The 21,373-nt window shown below is 48.2% G+C and overlaps 1 protein-coding gene across 1 annotated transcript in view; it reads left to right on the forward strand.

Annotated features, from left to right (window-relative positions):
- The window catches only part of RRAGD (Ras related GTP binding D), a 46,140-nt gene that overhangs the window by 16,905 nt on the left and 7,862 nt on the right, over positions 1–21,373 (forward strand). The window contains exons 2-5 of the mRNA XM_008263205.4: positions 5,422–5,717; positions 13,382–13,581; positions 14,390–14,504; positions 16,090–16,232. Of these exons, the coding sequence (XP_008261427.2) occupies positions 5,422–5,717; positions 13,382–13,581; positions 14,390–14,504; positions 16,090–16,232 (754 nt within the window). The remainder of the gene's footprint in view (positions 1–5,421; positions 5,718–13,381; positions 13,582–14,389; positions 14,505–16,089; positions 16,233–21,373) is intronic.

Genomic DNA, 21,373 nt, shown 5'->3' on the forward strand with positions numbered 1-21,373 from the left:
AGAGAGAGATCTTTTAGCCACTGGTCCACTCCCTGTATGGCTGCAACAGCAAGGTCTGGGGCAGACTGAAGCCGGGAGCCAGGAACTCCATTTGGGTCTCCCACATGGGTGGCAGGCACCCAAGTACTTGAATCAACTTGTGCTGCTTTTACAGTTGCATTAGCAGGCAGCTAAAATGGAAGTGGTGTAGCTGGGAATTGGACTGACACTCCTATGTGGAATGCTGGCATTGCAAATGACAGTTAAATCCCACTGTGCCCCAACACTGGCCCCATAATATTTTCAGTGTTCATCCAAGTTACAGTATGAATCAGTGCCTTGTTCCTTTTTTTTTTTTTTTTTTTAATTTGAAAGGCAGAGTTACAGAGAGGCAGAGGCAGAAAGAAAGAGAGAGGAAGTCTTCCATCCACTGGTTCACTCTCCAGGTGGCCGAAATGGCCAAAGCTGAGCCAACCCGAAGCCAGGAGCCAGGCACTTTCCCTGGGTCTCCCATGTGGGTGCAGGGGCCCAAGCATCTGGGCCATCTTCTGCTTTCCCTTGCCGTAGCAGGGAGCTGGATCAGAAGTGGAGCAGCTAGGACTTGAACTGGCCCCCATATGGGATGCCGGCAATGCAGGTTGCAGCTTTACCCACTGTGCCACAGTGCCAGCCCCCACCTCATTCCATTTTTATGGCTCAATAATATTCTGTTTTATGGCTAGATCACATCTATTTACCCATCGGTGAATTGATGGACATTGAGTTGTTTGTATCTTTAGACTATTATAAATAATACTGCTGTAAATACTCAAGTCTAAGTTTTTACTTGGATAGGTGTTTCATCAACACATTCCTAGGAATGGAACTGCTGAGTTGTGTGGGAGGTCTCTCTCTGCTTGACCTTTTGAGGGACCTCCACACTGCTCCAGCTGCACCATCATCCATTCCCACGCACAGTGCGTGAGGGTTCCAGTTTCCCACATCCTCACTCTCACCCATTGTTACCTTGGTGTGAGGTTGCAGCCCATTGCGTTGGCTGTGCTTTTTGAACAGTAAGCACTTTTATTACATGAGCTGAGCAGGAGGGAGGAGGACTCCTTCGCCTTTCTGGGCCCTGGTTTTCCCCAGGTGGGCCTGCACCCCTTGTCCCCTGGCACACAGCTGCTAGCTAGCTGATGCGTCACAGCTCACCCTGCCGGAGCTGCTCCTGGAAGACTGCTGGTTTTGCCTTCCTTTTTCCATTGATCACCTGCACATTTTCTTTGATCGTCTTGTTGCCTAAATTTCTTGGTCCTCAGCATTCGGCCCAGCCCCCTTCTTGCGGGGCTGTGCATAGTGGGATCGGTGCCATCGATCATAGGGTGTGCCATCATTGAGCACGATGCAGTTCTTCCCCAGCTTCTCACTGGATGCAGTGTAGACAAGAGCAAGGATCTTTGTTCTGCGAGATCTGCACTTGGAGCCTCAGGAGAAGCTCCCCGCGTCCAGCCCCGGGGTACACGGCCTGTGTATGTGTCAGGGGCCAGTCTTAGTGCCAGCAGCTGGACACGCCAGCCCCTCTTCTGCTTCCTGTGGTAAGGCTTTCTCTTGCTGGTAGTCTCATGTCAGTTCTCTCAAGAGACACGCATCGCTGGACACTGGCTGGAAGGAGCTCATTGCGGTTTTGGTTTGTATTTCTCTCATGACTATTGATGTGGAGCCTCTTTTTCTATGCTTCTTGGCCATTTGTGTATCTTATTTGGAGAGAAGTGTATTTAGATCCCTTTGTCCTCTCTTTTTATTGAGTTGTATTTTATTGTTGCATTGTTAGGATTCTTGATATATTCAGGATCTTAGACCCTTAACACATATGATTTGCAATGTTTTCTCTCATTCTGTAGATTGTATTTTCATTTTATTTAAAAATTTTTTTAAAGATTTTTTTGTTTTCATTTTGAAAGAGTACAGGTAGAGAGAGAGAGAGATTCTATCTGCTGCTTTACTCCCCAAATGGCTATAACCTCCAGCATTGGGCCAGGCTGAAGCTAGGAGCCTGGAGCTTCATCTGGGTCTCCCACATGGATGGCAGGGGCCCAAGCACTTGGGCCATCCTCCATTGTTTTCCTAGGTGGAGAAAATGGAAGGGGATCACCTGAGACATGGGCTGGTGCCCATATGGAATGCTGGCATTACAGACTGGCTCTATCTGCTATGCCTCAACACTAGTCCTCTTTAAAAAAAATTTTGATAAGTCCAATTTATAAATTTTTTTTCTTCTTAAAATTTTATTTATGTCAAAAAAAAAGAAAAAAAGATAATGTATATATGGAAATATTGTCTGCTTGCTGGTTCACTTCTCAAATGCCTGCATCAGCTGGGGTGGGGCCAGGCCAGCATCAGGAGCCCAGCTCTCAGTCCCAGTCTCCCAGGTGGGTGACAGGGACTTAAATACTTGAGCCATCACCTGCTGCTTCCCTCCCTGGGTACACATTAGCAGAAAGCATTGCGGATACAGATGTCCCACTTGGCATCTTAACCACTGCGTCAAATGCTTGCTCCATCTGTATTTTTTAATGATTGCTTGTTTTTGGTGTCACAACTAAGAAACTGTTGCCTAATCCAAGGTCATCAAGATATATACCGATGTTTCATTCTAAGAGTTTCATAGTTTTGGGTCTTAAATTGAAAAGTTTCATCATTTTGAGTTAACATGTGGTATGAGTTTGGGATCTGTTTCATTCCTTTGCATGTGGATAGCCAGTTGACCCAGCACCACTTGCTGAGTTTTAGGTCTTCAACCTGATTTAATTCTCACAACAGCTTTATGAGAAGTTTGTTATCATTATCAACTCACCTTATGGATTTAAGGAAATGTTATTTATTGGAGAGGCCAGGGGGTGAGAGAGAGAGAGAGGGAGAGAGAGAGGGAGAGAAACACGCAAGAGTGAGCAGTACTATCTGCGGGTTCACTGCTCAAACCCTGGCAATGGCCATGGGCTGAAGGCCAAAGCCTGGAGCCAGGAACTCAACCCAAGTCCCCTGCGTGGGTGACCTGGATAGGATGACTGTAGCTATCACATGCTAGGGTGCACGTTAGCAGGAAGCTGCATTCAAGAACAGAGCCAAGCCTTGAACCCAGGCACTCAATGTGGACGTCCCAGCTGATGGCTTAACTGCAGGACAAAAGCCCACTCTCTAGCTGATGAATTTTGAAACCAAGTCTGCCAAGTTTAGTGTCTTTTCCAAGGCCTGATAGCTCAGACGTCTTGCTGAGCTGTAGAACCTAACACTCCATCGGCAGGCTTTGCTTCTGTGAAATGCATGCACTCTTAGTCGTAGGAAGGCTGCTTAGAAGACAAATGTTTGCTTAGCACTAAAGAACATTGTGTAACTAATCCTATATGCTTTAATAACAAAGAGTCCTGCGGGGTTTAAGATTTTTATACATTCCTACTCTATCCAATAATGCCTAATTCCTCGTGGTGTCTTGGCAAAGGAATTTAGGATTGAATTGTTGTTAGCAGGGACGAGAGTAGCACTGACCTATGGAACCTTTTGTAATATATTATAAATCTGTGTGGGCATTAGCCATTCGCCTACTGTGGCTATTGAGTACTTATAGTGGCTAATGAAACTGAGGGAGTGAATTACTGTGTTGAAGTATGCAGAACAGGGGTTGGCCTTGTGGCACAGTGGGTTCAGCTGCCACTTGAGATGCCAGCATCCCGTACTGGAGTGCTGCTTCCCATCTAGCTCCCTGCTAATGCACCTGGGAAAGCAGAGGAGGATGGCCCAAGTGGTTGGGCCCCTGCCACTTGGATAGAGCTCCAGGCTCCTAGCATCAGCCTGGCCCTCCTCTAGCTGTTGGGACCATCTGGGGAGTGAATCAGTGGAAGGAAGATTCTCTCTCCCTGCCCCCTCCATTCCAGCCTTTCAAATAAATAGATAAATCTTTTTTAAAAACTCTTGAAATCCATGCATGTCTTCAAAAAGTTTGTGGAAAATGTGCATTATATAAAAAACTGTGGGTGGATTTCAGTTTTTTCCATCAAAATAAACATCTTAAATTTTTTTTTTTAATTTGAAAGTCAGAGTTACACAGAGAGAGGAGAGGTCTTCAATCCAATGGTTCACTTCCCCAGATGGCCGCAACGGCCGGAGCTGTGCTGATCCAAAGCCAGGAGCCAGGATTCTTCCCGGTCTCCCACGTGGGTGCAGGGGCTCAAGGATTTGGGCCATCTTCTACTGCTTTCCCAGGCCATAGCAGAGAGCTGGATAGGAAGTGGAGCAGCCGGGTCTCGAACTGGCGCCCATATGGGATGCCGGCACTGCAGGCCAGGGCATTAACCCACTGCGCCACAGCACCAGCCCCAACATCTTAAATTTTAAAAAATTATTTATTTGAAAGGCAAAGAGAGAGAGAGAGGAGACCGACAGAGATAGATCTTGCATCCACTGGTTCATTTGCCAAATGCCTACAACAGCCAGGGCTGAGTCAGGCCAGAGCCCGGGCCTGAAACTCCATCCAGATTGCCCATGTGGGTAGCAGGGACCTAAATATTTGAGCCATCACCTGTTGCCTCCCAGGGTGCGCATTAGCAGGGGGCTTGGACTCAAACCCAGGCATTCCAGTATGGAATGCAGGCATCATTAAGCACCATAATCACTGTGTTGAATGCCCCCCTAAACTTACCTTTCTTTTTTTTTTTAAAGATTTATTTTTAATTTATTTGAAAGAGTTACAGAGAGAGGTAGAGACAGAGAGAGGTCTTCCATCCACTGGTTCACTCCCCAGATGACCGCAACGGCTGGAGCAGCGACGATCCGAAGCCAGGAGCTTCTTCCGGGTCTCCCACGTGGGTGGGTGCAGGGGCCCAAGCACTTGGGCCATCTTCTGCTGCTTTCCCAGGCCACAGCAGAGAGCTGGATAGGAAGAAGAGCAGCCGGGACTAGAACCGGCACCCATATGGGATGCCGGAGCTTCAGGCCAGGGCTTTATCCCGCTACACCACAGCTCCGGCCCCTAAACTTACCTTTTAATACCATTTTCCCCCACAAACTTTCTGAAGCACCCCATATCAGGAACATCTGAATTTCTCATTTTAATCACTTACAATTAATCTCAGTGTAGATGGCTAGTACTGGATGATGCAGGCGTACAGGCCAGAGGAGACCCGAGAGAGGTCTGCCTGGCGAAACAGGCGGAATCCAGGCATGTGGGCCCTGCGCACACTGCCCTGGGCCTTTGAGGCCAGGAGAGGGTGCCCTTGCCAGAGCTGCGTGGTGCCACGGGCCCTCTGGGCCTCTGGGATGGTGTGAGAGGTGGTGAGGGAGTCTCTGTCCCGCTCCTGCACTTCCTAAAGGCTGTGCCTGGGCAGGCGAGGGGCATGCAGTCCCTCAGCGCCGCAGGGTGTCATGCGGCGAGCGCGGCTCAGCCTCCGTCTCCTTCTCTGGTTTCTACAGTTCTGGACTTCAGCGACCCCTTCAGCACGGAGGTGAAGCCCAGGATCCTGCTCATGGGCCTGCGGAGGAGCGGCAAGTCGTCCATTCAGAAAGTGGTCTTCCACAAGATGTCGCCCAATGAGACCCTCTTCCTGGAGAGCACCAACAAGATCTGCCGGGAGGACGTCTCCAACAGCTCCTTCGTCAACTTTCAGATCTGGGACTTCCCGGGACAGATCGACTTCTTCGACCCCACCTTTGACTACGAGATGATCTTCCGGGGAACGGGCGCACTGATCTTCGTCATTGACTCACAGGTAAAGCTCCGAGCCCGGGGCATGACCACGCAGGGGGACCCCCGGTGCAGGCAGCACCCCTTCCCCTCGGCTGGTGCTGGTCTCCCCAGCACGCTTCTCAATCAGGGCTCTCTGCCCTCACAAGGGAGAAGAGGCGGCCCCTCCAGCCCCAACCAGCAGCCCACCCTTAGGGAGCTGGGCCCTCCTCAGCAGATGGCAGGCCTGGAGAAGACCCAGACAGAAGGGATGTACAGGAGGTCTTCAGGAAGTTCCTGGAAAATACATATTAGGAAAAATCTACACATGGATTTCGAATTTTTTGCACCCAAATAAACCTATTTTTTAATTCTGCTTTTCCATGAGCTTGTTGGGGTACCCTTGTATGTGTCATCCCCTAATGGTAGAGATCCAAAAGAGATTCCAGGGTCTCTGCACCAAAAATATGTGAATAAATTTACATATTATTTCCTATGAAGATAAAGTTCTAGCCGTGAAAAATTGCCTTCTAAATCACATTATTAACATTATTACGAGTCCACAGTTAAGACAACATAACTATATTCTGTGTTTTTAAAATAAATTTAAAAAGTAAATTTTGAGCAAAGTCTGGCTTTAAAATATGCCCGTTTGATGTTTCTTCATTTCATCTGCATTTCCAGCTTGACTAAGACCGCGTTTGGCATCAGTTTTGTTTGGTTTTTGTTTGCGTAGACATGAGCCCCGAGAAACTTTGATCACAAATAAGCAGGTGGCGCTGGGGTGAGTTTTGCCATCACATTAGTCTTCATTATTGAAAGTGCTTCCCAGGTGTGGTCTCTGCATTCCCGGCTTTCTGTCACACGTAACACAAGAGGGCCTTCGGTAGCTTTAGTCATGGATCTCCCGATCAGGTCCTTCCTCGGCTTGCAGGAAGCAAGGGTCGGGAGCCGCTTGGCCGAGGAAGTCACGGGACTCACAGCAGCACTGCCAGGTGGCGCTCTGCCATCTGGGTCCTCCCAGTACCAAGGGGAGGGAGGCAGGGCGAGCAGAGCACAGGTGCGTCTGAGGCAGGTCCCCTTCAGGAAAGAGGCCGTGTGGCAGCACTGGGACACCGATGCTCACCAGTGTCTCCCCATGGAGGCCCTCTGAGAAGGTGTGCATGACGTGGCCCCGGCTGAAGGCTCTCCCAAGGCTCTCTTTTGCACTGTGGGCATATGAAGGTAAATGCATGTGCCTTGGGGCATGTGCCAAGCCAGCCCTGAAGTCCAGGCCTTCACATTTGCCTGGCACTGCAGCCCTGCCATCAGACCGGTGGCTGGCCGCTGGGGCGCATCCTGCCAGCCGAGCACAGAGCACACCTGGCAGGAGCATCGTGGGTGTTGGCCAGGAAGGGCTGTGAGAACCGGCACCCATAATGACAGCCCGGGGCCCATGCCTGGAAGACCGGTCTCTGAGAAGCTGACCTGCACCTGAGCCTTGTAAATCCGCTTAGGGAACTAGCTGTCTGTTTAATATAATATTGAAACTTTCAACTAAGCCTTTCGGTTCCAAGTGGCTGCACTGTGTGCTTCTTGTGTAGCTGTGGGCACGTGGCCGTGTGGTTAGAGGGGGTTCTTTCATTCTTTTGGTGGGGGTGTGTGTGTGGGGCCAGGACTCTAAGTGCAGTGCCTGAGCTGTGAACAGCCACTCACCGTCCTCCCTTGGGCCCACCCAGAAATGCGTGCGCCGTGAGTGTTTGCAGGCACCTGCACGGTGTGCAAGGCCTGCTGTCAGCAGCTGCTCTCCTGGCTGTCCCACTTGTACTGACCTGTTTTCTGGCCCATCTGCGGCCTTGGCAGACTCCCTTGCCTTCCTGTCACAGGTCTGCCAGCACCATAAATTAGGGAGCTTAGAGCCGAGGGGGGCAGATAGGGAGTGCTGGCCGCTGGGAGGGCGGAGCGGGAGGCCCCAGGGCCGTCACGCCCATCTGTCTCTTCCAAGCTCCATTTTCTCTCTAAGTCAGCGGGAAGCTGTTCCTGTAGCTGTTGCACTGGGGAGCACTAGTAGTGGCCGTGCCCAAGAGTAAGCAGATTCCAATCAGGTGACTCATCATGGGACTGACTTAAATAGCATGGTGTGCTGATATTTGCATTCACCGAACTCAGACGTCCAGTGCAGATCCATCTCAGGTGCGTGTAATAGGGCTAAAGTGGCTACATGTGCCTGTTTGTACATTGCACCTGTGATTTGCTTTCCCTTTTACCTGTACGTGAAAAGCATGTCTTCAATTGGGGTTGGTAATTGTGTTTTTTTGGTTTAGTTTTGTTTCCTGGGATTTTTTTTTTTTTTTTTTTTTTTACCTTGTAGCGCAGAGAAAGGTCTAAGACTGAGAAGTTCATCCTTTTACATCACACAGCATCACTGATTTACTGTCACGTACTAAAAATAAGGAACAATTAAATAAATAGCTTCAGAGCCTGGTATACTTTTCTGTTGGAGGCAGACTATAACAATCAGCTGTGCAGGAGTCTTTACGTGATGTGAGGTCAAGCACTAAAAGGAAGAAGATGAAACTTTAGGGAAGTGTTCCAGCAGCCCCGAACGTCCTTTTCCCTTATCTCTAAGCAGGCCTATTTCTGTCTGACACCTCAGATTTTTATTTTCTGTTTCTGAATCTCTCACACTCACAAGATTGCTAGATAAATATATCCCTATGGAGAAAACGTGTCCTCACAGAACTTTGTGAAATAAAAACGAAGGAAAGCGAGGGTGATTTTCCATGAGGTCATTGTGTAACACCGCGTCCCCTGTGGAGCCTGCAGGATGGACCCCCACCTCTCAGCCACTGGGGGATCCAAAGCTAGCATCTGTTTGGCCCCTGTCAGCGACGGTGGCCTGCCTGTATTTCCGAGAGCCGTTTCAGAGCAGAGACTGGGCAGTATATTTTTAATTGGGAAAACTCATCTGCCAGCGCTGTGTTCTAGTAATCCAAGTGTTTTCTTCTTTTTAATGTAGGTTTAGCTCCTGTACCTCTATGCTGCTTTGCCTGGAGGTTGATAAGCAGTATGTGCTCAGCAGGGAGGCAGGAGGAGCAATTTCTGGTCTTTGGAGCTGCGATGCTCCCTGGACACCCTAGACACCGTGGTGTGGAATCAACCTGCCATTGGCTAGCTTAGGTCTGCTGAGCTGGGAGTCACAAGCCCCCACATGCACTTCTGTCCTACTTGTCAGTTGCAGCATGCCTTTTCCTGGGATGCAGCTGCTTCATCCAGGACCTAAGTGGGGACACCTTGAAAATACGGCTCTTAAACTCCGTGTGGGATTTGTGGAGGTGCTATGTGGTTCCTGTAGAGGCGCCGCCCCGGACCTCATAAAGAGGGCAGCACTGGGGCAGGAGCTCTCTCAGCTGGAGGCACTGCGCAGGGGCCCTTTCCTGCCTGCCATCCCATACCCTCTGCCCTCGGGCAGTCTTCTGGCCCGCTGCCCACTCATGATGGCTGCTTCTCTCTGCAGGGCGACTCGTGCCCACATATGCATGTGTGCACTCTCTCACCTTTCGAATAAAATGTGTTATTACTTGTGCACCTTAAGCACGTTTGCACTCAGAATGCTTGTCTTGGTGCAGGACAAGAGCCTGGAGTGAAATGAATACACCTCAGGCCAAGGCAGTTGAATGTCCCCTTAACTGCCCTGCTCAGTTAAAGACACAGCAGTGACGCCTGTTTTAAGATAGAATTCCATGCAATCCAATGCACTGTTGTAGGGGCACAACTCAGTGGATTTGATAACGGTGTACACTACATAACCACCGCACAGTCATGCTGCAGACTGTTTCTACCACCTGTAGCTCCTCTCTGTGCTGCCTAGACTGTCCTTAGCAACAGCAGGCCATAACCAGTGGGCTTTTTGTCACCATAGATCCATCTGCCTTTTCTAGAATTTCACAGATGTGGAATCATACAGGAGTGACTTTAGCTTTTATTGAGTGATCCTGCTGGCCCAGTGTCCAGTGTTTGTCCTTCAAACAACTCTTAGAGAGCGAAGGATGGGGAGGACTCCATTGGCCATTTTTTTCTAGTCATAGTTTCATACTGGTGTGAGTAATAATATGATTATCTAGAGACTAGGGTTACGTTTTTATGGATTCAGTTTGGGGAATGGAAGAATGCCAAACAGTATCCCTTATTATAGTGGCATTCTGTGTTTTACAGGTTTGAAGTCATCACAAGGGGTGAAAACTTCTTTAAAAGTCTGCCCTACCTTTTTTTTTATATAGATATACAAATATTTATCTTTGGGGCCAGCACTGTGGCATAGTAGGTTAAGCCTCTGCCTGGGGCACTGGTATCCCACATGGGTGCTGGCTCAAGTTCTGACTGCTCCACTTCCAATTCAGTTCCCTGCTAATGGCCTGGGAAAGCAGTGGAAGATGGCCCAAGTGCTTGGGCCCCTGCACCCTTGTGAGAGACCTGGAAGAAGCTTCTGGCTCCTGGCTTCAAATCTGCGTAGCTCTGGCCGTTGCAGCCATTTTGGGAGTGAACCAATGGACGGAAGACCTCTCTCTCTGTCTCTCCCTCTCTCTGTATGTAACTCTGCCTCTCAAATAAATAAATCAATTTTTTTTAAAGAAGATTTATCTTTATTTATTTGAAAAGCAGAGGGGCAGAGAGAGGAGAGACAGAGAAATCTTCCATCTGCTGGTTCACTCCCCAAGTGGCTGCAACCATCAGGGCTGGGCCAGGACAAAGCTAGGAGTCTTGAACTCCATCTGGGTTTCCCATATGAGTGGCAGAGAGACCAAATTACCGGGGCCATCTTCTGCTGCTTTCCCTGGGGCATTAGCAGGGAGTTGGATTGGAAGCAGAGCAGCCCGGACTTACACTGGTGCTCCAGTATGGAATCCCGCACTGCAGGCAGCAGCTTAACCCACTGCACCGCAAAGCCTGCCCATACCCTTCCCTATTTATTGCTATTAGAAGTGAGACCTGCTCAGATCCTTCAAATTGGCAATGATCATAGGTCTGCCAACACCAAGTGAAGAGAGGCTTTGTAGCATGAGGCACTGTTTCACACTGTCCAGTCACATTTAGCACGTCCATGCTTGCGACCCAGCAAGTCAGCTTTCAGGATAAGCCATACAGACCAGAGATTATCACAGTGTCACTGTACTGACACATACTTGGAAACAGTTGGAATGTGCATCAGCAGGCAGACATATGACAAATCATAGACTACCCACAGAATGAAATTTTGTACGGCCACTAAAAGGCGTTACAAGTGATGGTGTCGCATGTAATGGTGAAGATTACCCTGGCGGCGTCTGCATCCCATTTCTGAGTCCTAGGGTGTGAGTCCTGGCTCCCCTCCTGATTCTGGCTTCCTGCCAATGTGCACCCTATGGGGCAACGGGTAATGTCTCAAGAACTTGGGTGTCATCTACCCACATGGGAGACTCGGATTGAGTTCAGTACTCCTGGCTTCAGCCTGGCTCGGCCCCTACTGCTGTAGGCATTGGGGGAGTGAACCAGCAGGTAGAAAGTGTCTGTCTCTCTGTTTCTCTGCCTTTCAAATAAGATGAAAAGAAAACATTTTTAAAGGTAAGTGTATTTTGGTGCAAAAAGCTTTGAAATCAGTGCCTAGTTTAGTTCACGGATCATGAACCTTTTGAAGACCCCCATGCATGGACTTCAGATATTTCAGCAACAAAATAAACTTATCTTTTTTAAAAAAAAAAAAAGATTTATTTATTTACTTGAAAGGCAGAGTTACAGAAGTAAGAGGGAGAGACAGAGATCTTCCACCTGCCGGTTTATTCTCCAAATGGCTGCAACAGGCCATCCTCGATTGCCTGCCCAGGCCTCCAGCAGGGAGCTGGATGGGAAATGGAGCAGCCAACACTAAAACCAGTGCCCACATAGGATGCCAGCACCGTAGGGGGCAGCCCCACCTGATATGCCACAGAGCCGGCCCCTAAACTTATCTTTTAATTCCATTTTCCATGAACTTTTTGAAATACCCTCCTACAGGCCTAGGAAGGAGAAAAAATAGTATTGTGTTGTTTGGGGCAATTACCTAGACCGGGGACTGGTAAACTTTTTCTCTCAAGGGCCACATGGTAAGTATCCAGGACACTGCAGGCTGGGTCTGTCCCTGGGGGTTTTCCACAGAGGGCGGTCACTCAGTTCAGCCCAGTTACCACTCACAGGGGCAGGAGACAAGGTGTGAACAATGAACATGGCAGTGTTCCAACGTAACTTCCTTATAAAGACAGAAAGTGGGCCCGAGGGCTGTGGTTTGCTGACTTCTGTAGTCATTTATTTATTTATTTGAAAGGCAGAGTGATGGGGATGGGGGGGGGGATGAGAGAGAGAGAGAGAGAGAGAGAGAGAGAGAATATCTTCTGCAAGCTGTTTACTTGCCCAAATGGCCACAAGGATTGGGACTGGTGCAGGCCCAAGTCAGAGACTGGAATTCCATCCAGGTCTCCCACACGGGCGGCAGCACTTTAGCCAGCTTCTGCTGCCCTCGCAGGCACGTTAGCAGGGAGCTGGACTAGAAGCAGAGCAGCCAGAACTTGAACCATATGAGATGATCCCATATGGGATGCTGGTGTCGGGAGTAGCAACCTAACCCACCGCACCATAATGTGGACCACAAGGACCAGTGGTCTTCAGGTGGCTCCCATCCCCACAGTGTCCTGTGTCACATCTGCATCTCTAACCGTTCATCACAGTGCACCAAGAGATGCAAAAGGCTGGAAGAGGTGGCAATCCCAGGGGGTCCCAGGAAGTGCCATGTGGAGCTGGTTTCTCTTCCTTGAAACTCCAGCTCTGACCTTTATGACTGTCCTCGGCTTAAATCCTTACTGCCTGAGTTGGCTGCAGTTTTCTTTTAATTTTTATTTTCTTTCATTTTATTTGAACAGCAGAAAGAAAGAGATCTTCCATGGGCTGGTTCACTCCCCAACTGCCTGCACTGGCCGGGGCTGGACCAAGCTGAAGTCAGGAGCCTGGAACTCCATGCTGGTCTCCCACGTGGGTGGCAGGGGTCCTGAGCACTTGAACCATTGTCATCTGCATGCATCATTGTCCCATGGTGCACGTTAGCAGGAAGATGGACTGGAAGTGGAAGAGTGAGACACTTGGCAATGGGATGCAGATGTCCCAAGCAGTGACTTTTTTTTTTTAGGATTTATTTATTTGAAAGGTTAAAGGTCTTCCATCTGCTGGTTCACTCCCCAAATAGCTACAATGGCCAGGGCTGGGCCGGGAGCCAGGAGCTTCTTCCAGGTCTCCCACGCAGGTGCAGGGGCCCAAGCATTTGGACCATCTTCCACTGCTTTCCCAGGCCATAGCAGAGAGCTGGATTGGAAGTAGAACAGCCGGGACTTGAACCAGCACCCATACGGGATGCCAGCACTGCAGGCAGCAGCTTTACCCACCATGCCACAGCTCTGTCCACCCCCCCCCCAAGAAGCAACTTTTAACTTCTGTGCCAAATGCCTGACAGCTGCATTTTGCAGCCTTACTTTTCTTGTCTTTGTTACCAAAACATACGTTTTCAAACCCGAATTCCATGAAGCCAGCTTTTTGAGGAGAGGAGACAGGGAGCCTTGGCACAGTCACCTTGAGGCTGGCAGCCACATAATTTCCAGATGAGCAAGGTGTGTGTGGGAAGTGCAGGCAGCACTCACAGGCCTCTCTCACCGGCGCTGCCTCTGTTCCCAGGACGACTACATGGAAGCCCTGGCCAGGCTGCACCTCACCGTGACCCGCGCCTACAAAGTGAACACGGACATCAACTTCGAGGTGTTCATTCATAAAGTGGACGGCCTGTCAGATGACCACAAAATTGAAACCCAAAGAGACATTCATCAGAGGGCAAACGACGACCTTGCTGACGCCGGACTAGAAAAAATCCACCTCAGGTGAGCATGAATACCCCTTGGGGTGCCAGGAATAGACGGGGAAGACCGAGGCTTGGGCCCCAGCGTCAGCCCTGCGGGCTTGGCGTGCCCAGTCATTTACCTCGCTCACCTGCACATGCCGGGTTAGGCCTTGGGAAACATGAGCTTTGCATGTGCTCATTCTAATCGCGGATAAAAGCAGTGGATTTTTGGTTTTTGGTCTTTTAATTGGTCAGAGTCAAGGTTTTCCACCCATAGGTAACATAAAACCAATGATTATAAACCAGGAAGTTAATTCGTGCTGAAGTGTGTGGTTCTCAAGAAACACGATACTCTCCATCATCTACAACAAAGGTATCATCTGAAAACGATTCAAGTGGAAAACCTCTCAGAGCAAAATGACTTGTTGGCCGTTTGTTTTGCGGGGTAGTAGATGCATCATTTCACTTTTCAAATCGGAAAATGGAAGTACATTTAGACACATCAGTGTGAGTGGTGCAGCAGCTAGCAGAGGCTTGTGTGAAGATGAGCTGGCGTGGCGCCTCCTGCGGGCCGTGGAGCGGCCGTGTGGCCAGTGCCGCACCTGAGACCTGCTGCAGGCCGTGGAGGGGCCTTGTAGGCCAGAGCCACACCAGGCACAGGGCTGGCTCATTGGCAAGTGGGGAGAAAGGACTTCTTAGGAAGTGCTTGTTTGTTACAGAGGTCATTGTGACTTCTGAAGGGGGCCAGCCCGTGTGTTAGAGCTATAGATACTGGGGTTATGACGTAGCTGAACCTCCTGTTGCTCAGTGGCAGGAAAAATGTGATGAAATATTGTTTCCTCTTTCAGCTTTTATCTGACAAGCATATATGATCATTCAATATTTGAAGCTTTTAGCAAAGTGGTTCAGAAACTGATTCCACAGCTGCCAACTCTGGAGAATTTGCTAAACATCTTTATCTCAGTAAGTAAATAGTTCACACCTGTTAGAGTCTGCAGACTCAGTAATATTGCAAGAGTGAAAACAATCTTATTTCTGCTTGCTCTCACATCATTTCGAGGTTGCTTAAGTATTACTCTTGAAGTTTACTGCTACATACTGGTTTAGATCCTTTACAGTTTAAGTCTTGGAACAGATTTCTGTACCTCACTAATTTAATTGGAGTGTTCAATTTGTAGACGTTCAATTTTTTTTTTTAAGATTTATTTATTTGAAAGGCAGAGTTACAGAGAGGCAGAAAGAGAGAGGGGTCTTCCATCCGCTGGTTCACTCCCCAAATGGCCGCAATAGCCGTAGCTGGGCCGATTCAAAGCCAGGAGCCAGGAGCGTCCTCTGGGTCTCTCATGTGGGTGCAGGGGCCCAAGGACTTGGGCCATTTTCCACTGCTTTCCTAGGCCATAGCAGAGAGCTGGATCGGAAGTGGAGCAGCCAGGACTCAAACTAGTGCCCACATGGGGTGCCTGCTCTGCAGGTGGCGGCTTTACCTGCTACGCCACAGCACTGGCCCCTAGACATTCAACATTAATGGGACCCTCCAGAGGCAGGGAGCACATACTTGGTACTGCGAGGAGACATGTACTGTTGAGTGGCTTGGTTGAGACTCTTGGTTGTGCTCACATTGCCTCTATCACTACACGATTTGGGGTTTGTGCAAATTTTCACAACGTAGTGTTTTTTACTTGGTCTTTTTCTAACTGCAGTTACATTTCTAAGAGTTAGGAAATACTGCCCAGTGTGTTCACCTAAAATAAATAATTTGTGATAATTTCATTTCTTTCTTTTTTAAAAGATTTATGTTTCTGTGTGGGAGCAAACTGTTGAAATCCTTACTTAATGTATACTAAGCTGATCTTCTGTATATTAAGATAATCGAAAATGAATCTTGATGTGAATGGAAGGGGAGAGGGAGTGGGAAAGGGGAGGGTTGTGGGTGGGAGGGACGGTATCGGGGGGGAAGCCATTGTAATCCATAAGTCGTACTTTGGAAATTTATATTCATTAAATAAAAGTTAAAAAAAAGAAAATAAAAGTTCTTTTCTCCCTTAAAAAAAAAAAGATTTATTTATTGATTTGAAAGTCAGAGTTACAGAGAGAGAGGAAGAGGCAGAGAAGAGAAGTCTTCCATTACCTGGCTCACTTCCTAAGTGGTTGCAATGGCCAGGGCTGGGTCAGGCCCAAGCCAGGAGCCAGGAGCTTCATCCAGGTCTCCCACCTGGTGGCAGGGGCTTGAGCACTTGGGCCATCTTCCCTTTTCTTAGGCCATTAGCAGGGAGCTGGATGGGAAGTGGGGCAGCCAGGACATAAGCTGGTGTCCATTGTGGCTTTACCTGCTATGCCACAATGCTGGCCCCCAATTTTCATTTCTTATGTAAATATAAAGAAGTTTATGCCAGTGAAGTTTAAATTGTAATAGAATGGTATGATAAATTTTTAGAAACTTGATTGTTGCTCATTCATAGTTTGTGCTGAGGATGGCATATCATGTTATGTAGCCGTCAGTGGCTGATATCAACTGTGGCTTCTAGGCAACATGTTCTTTTTGTTTCAGAATTCGGGGATTGAAAAGGCATTTCTATTTGATGTGGTCAGCAAAATTTACATCGCAACTGATAGTACTCCAGTGGATATGCAAACCTATGAGCTCTGCTGTGACATGATAGATGTGGTTATTGACATCTCTTGTATTTATGGGTAAGTGAAACCTTCTTTTTAAAAAAGATGTGTTTTATTTATGTGAAAGGCAGAGTTGGAGAGAGAAAGAGAGGAAAAGAGAGATATCTTCCATCTGCTGGCCCACTCCCCAGATGGCCACAATGGCCATGGCTGGACCAGGCTGAAGCCAGGAGCCAGGAGCTTCCTCTGGTTTCCCATGTGGGTGCAGGGGTCCAAGTTCTTGGGCCATCTTCTGTTGCTTTCTCAGATGCATTAGCAGGGAGCTGGATCAGAAGTGGAGCAGCCAGGACTCACACCGGTGCCACATGGGATGCTGGTGTTGCAGGCGACAGCTCAACCCACTATCCCACAACACCGGCCCCAAGTGAAACATTGTTAGAGGCCGTAATCAGCCTGTCCTTCTCTTTCATAACTTTGAAAGATTTTGCATGTACTTGTTGTCTTTAATACTTTTGAATGATTGAGATTTGTAAATAAATATACCATTTAGCCTCAGGAATAATAACATACAGTTGTGGAGCAAATCACACCTTTTAATCTTTTTAAAGTGTGTATTTGTTTTATTTGAAAGTCAGAATTGCAGAGAGAGAAGGAATGATAGACCATCGATTGGCTGGCTCACTCCCCAGATGGCTGAAAGTGCCAGGGCCAGGTCAGGCGGAAGCCAAGAGCTTCATCTGGGATTCCCACTCCAATGGCAGGGGCCCAAACCCTCGGGCCATCTTCTGCTGCTTTTCCCAGGCCCTTAACAGGGAGCTAGAAGGGAAGTGGAGCAGCTGGGACACAAACCAGCCCCTAATTTTTTTTTTAAGGCTTATTTATTTGGGAGGCAGAGCAACAGAGAAGGAGGGAGAGACAGAGTGAAAGAGATCTTCCATCTTGATGGTTCACTCCCCAAATGGCTGCAGTAGCCAGAATTGGGCCAGGCTGAGACCAGGAGCTTGGAACTCTAACTGGGTCTCTCCCATGGGTGGATTGGGCCCAAGCACTTAGGCCATCTTCTGCTGCCTTTGCAGGGCCATTAGCAGGGAGCTGGAAAGGAAGTAGAGCAGCCAGAATTCAAACTGGTGGGCCGGCACCGCGGCTCACTAGGCTAATCCTCCGCCTTGCAGCGCCGGCACACCGGGTTCTAGTCCCGGTCAGGGCACCGGATTCTGTCCCGGTTGCTCCTCTTCCAGGCCGGCTCTCTGCTATGGCCCAGGAGTGCAGTGGAGGATGGCCCAAGTACTTGGGCCCTGCACCCCATGGGAGACCGGGATAAGTACCTGGCTCCTGCCATCGGATCAGCGCGGTGCGCCGGCCGTGGTGGCCATTAGAGGGTGAACCAACGGCAAAGGAAGACCTTTCTGTCTCTCTCTCTCTCACTGTCCACTCTGCCTGTCAAAAACAAACAAACAAACAAAAAAAAAAAACAAAACTGGTGGTCTGATATGGGATGACGGCATTGCAAGCTGTGCCATAATTAACCCACTGTGCCATAATGCCAGCCCCATACCTTTTAGTCTTAACTATTCCCCGAGGCAGGCATTACTAAAACCAATTACAGATGGAGAAACTGAGGCTCTGAATGGTTAAGTTTCTCATTCCTGTTAAGTTGAACTCTGATTTGATTCTGATCTCTTGAAAAATCTGTGAACACATCATGACATTATGTACACTTGGGAGAAACCATTAGTTCCTTGGACTCCAGATAAATGCTATATTAATAGCATTCCTACTAACCTGTTCTATAGGAGTGAGCTGCTGACTTTTAAAAAATAAGTTTTGATTGTTCTATAGACAGCAGAAAATTTAAAAAATTAGCAAACAATATTGCCTGATGATTTTGATGTTATTTATAACCATAGCCTTATAATCTTAGAAAATAGAGCTTCCTGTATCTTTTTTTTTTTTTTTTTTTTTTTTTTTGACAGGCAGAGTTAGACAGTGAGAGAAAGAGAGACAGAAAGAAAGGTCTTCCTTTTTCCGTTGGTTCACCCCCCAAATGGCTGCCGCGGCCGGTGCGCTGTAGCTGGCGTGCTGTGCCAGTCCGAAACCAGGAGCCGGGTGCTTCCTCCTGGTCTCCCATGCGGGTGCAGGGCCCAAGGACCTGGGCCATCCTCCACTGCCTTCCTGGGCCACAGCAGAGAGCTGGACTGGAAGAGGAGCAACCGGGACAGAATCTGGCGCCCCAACCTGGACTAGAACCCAGTGTGCCGGCGCCGCAGGTGGAGGATTAGCCAAGTGAGCCGCGGCGCCGGCCCCTGTATCTTAAAAGTATCTAAGATACACAAGGAGTGGGGGAAATTGATGACGTCACCAGACACAGAAATTGCAGATTTGCCATTCAGGTGTTACACTGAGGGACTGGGTATGAGCAGGCCACCAGGTCTGTCGTACAGTGTCAAGGTGCCGCTGTCTGTTGGGTCTCAGATCCCATCTGTTCCTCAATGAGGTGGCTTCCATTCATCTTCCTCTTTCCCCAGTGCAACCGGACGCTGCCGCCTCCAGCAGATTTTGCGAGAACCTCGGTCTCGCCATTCCTCCTTTCCACCGGCAGAGAGCCTGTGCTCACTCACTGTGGTTTTCCTGTTCACTCTTATACACATGGTCCCCCTGGGTATGAACTGGGGAAGGCAGTACTTAGCTCCCCTAGACGGTAGTGAGGTTAAAGCGTCTTCAGGCTCACTGCCATCTGCCTGGAGAAAGAGACTCCATTCCCTGAGGTTCCCGCCCTGCAGTATTCCATTATTTGTCAATGTAAGTGGATGACCTTGAAATAGTCATGGAAAATGAATGAGCCCTGATTACAGTCTAGATTGCTGTGGTAATCAAGTACAATGAGCAACACAATTAATCTGGCACACATTGAACGATATGCCTGCTCATTATTGTGCCATATGGTAATTAGATGTAAGTGGTAAGTTGTTCATGTAAATGATGTTAATCAGAGTTGCTTTATCCTAGCTAAAACAAACACAGGGAGGAGGGAGGGAGGGAGGAGGAGGAAGGCTTTACGTCAGTGTTCTTCTGTGGTGGAGTGCAGTGTTCCTGGAACCCACAGGATTTAGTCAGAACCAGTCTGGGTCGCAAATGGTCTGCCAGCGCTGGGATTTCTTCAGATCGTTTGCTGCAGTGGTGATGAGCCAGCCTAGTTAACTGGCAGGGGGCGGGTGGGGATGGGTGCAGTGCCAGAGGCCCACCTAGGCAGGGGAAGAAGCAGGGGTCCCTGTAACTGGAGATCTTGCTGCCCGTTCCCAGCTGCCCAGTGGAGACCCAGAAACAGGTGACCTGAGGGTCTGCTGCAGCCAGCAGCCATACCCACGCACTTGCACAGCACCAGCGTGCACGCGCACACGCTGGAAAATGTGCCCCATTTCCATTGCTTGTAGATAGAACTTGAGTAGAACATAGCTGTTGTGATCACAAAACCTCACCCATTTCTACTTGTAATTTCTTGAGGGTCTTTTTTGCATTTCTGATTTGTTTCATTTATTACTTTTTTCTCATTATGAAAATAATATATGTTCCTTGTGGAAAATTACAAAAATTATAAAATAATCTCACCCCTAGAGACAGGCATTGTTAACATTAAATATGTTTTATTTTTATTTGTGTGTAATTTATGAATGAGATCACTCTGTATATATAATTTTATATATGCTTTTCTCATTTAATGTCACCTATGAATTTTCCTATTATTAACTTGTCAATAAAACACAATATTTAATACCTGTATAGTGTTAGATTTGCTTGTAAGTTTTTTTAAAAGATTTATTTATTTGTGGCTGGCACAGTCTCTTCCTCCTTCTCTCTCTGTGACTCTGCCACAGAGTTCTCAGCATTAGGATCAGTGCTACATACGCATTATTTCATTTAATTTTCATTAGAAAGCTCTGAAGTGGGACCAGCATTGGGGTATGGGGAGTAAAGCCACCACCTGTGCTGCTGGCATCCCATACGGGTGCTGGTTCGAGACCCAGCTGCTTTGCTTCCAATCTAGCTCCCTGCTGATGTGCCTGGGAAAGCCGCAGAAGATGGCCCAAGTGCTTGGTCTCCTGCACCCACATGGGAGACCCAGAGGAAGTGCTGGGCTCCTGGCTTTGGCCTGGCCCAGCCGCAGCTGTTGCAGCCATTTGGGGAGTGAACCAGGGGATGGAAGATCTCTCTCTTTCCCTTTCTCTGTCTGTAACTCTGTCTTTCAAATAAATAAATAAATCTAAAAAAGAAAGAAAGAAAACTTTGAAGTAATTGCTTTTGGTGTGCAGCTGAGGAAGTTAAGGCTCAAAGAAGTTCTTCAACTTGTCTATACTCAAAGTGGTAAATAAGAGAGCTGGGTCCCTGAGTCATCCACGTCTATAAACCACATCTTTTCTTATGTAGACCAGAGTTTCGAAAAAAATCTCAGACCTACAGAAAAAAAGTATAAGAGTAGTACAATGAATTCTTGTATACCTTTCATTGGGGTTCACTAATTTTTATCAATTTGCTATTTTGACTGTCTATTTTTTTAGGGATTTATTTATTTATTTGAAAAACAGAATTAGTGGGGAAGAGAGAGATCTTCCATCCACTGGTTCACACTGGTTGTTTCACTCCCCAGGTGGCCGCAATGGCCAGGACTGGAGCAGGCTTAAGCCAGGATCCTGGAACTCCATCTGGGTTTCCTGCATGGGTAGCTTGGGCCATCTTCTGCTGCTTTCCCAGGCGCGTTAGCACGGCGCTGGATTGGAAGTGGAGCAGCCAGGACTCGAACTGGTGCTCATGTGGGATGCTGGCATTGCAGGCAGTAGCTTAACCCTGTGCCACAACGTCGGCCCCATTGGTCTCTTTTTCTAACACTTAGTGTTTGATTTTGCTTAATCACTTGAGAGCAGGTTGCGGATACCATGCTGCTTTGGTCCTGGCCACTTAGATCTGTTCAGAACAAAACATCTCTCTTCCAAGATCACAGTTAAACAATCACATTAAGCAAAGTTAACATGGTTAGACTACTAATGTATATACCACATAAAAATTTTGCCAGTGGTCCCGATTGTGTCATTTTTAGCAGTTTTTTTTTCTTCCTGATCCAGAGTCTAGTCCAGCACCTGGCTGTCTCTAGATTCTTTGCATTTGGAAAGATGTTCTGTGGCCCTTCTTGGTCTAACGTCAGACCGTGCTTCTGATGGCTTGGCTGT

This window comes from Oryctolagus cuniculus, chromosome 5 (assembly GCF_964237555.1).
Source record: "Oryctolagus cuniculus chromosome 5, mOryCun1.1, whole genome shotgun sequence".
Lineage (NCBI taxonomy): Eukaryota > Metazoa > Chordata > Mammalia > Lagomorpha > Leporidae > Oryctolagus > Oryctolagus cuniculus.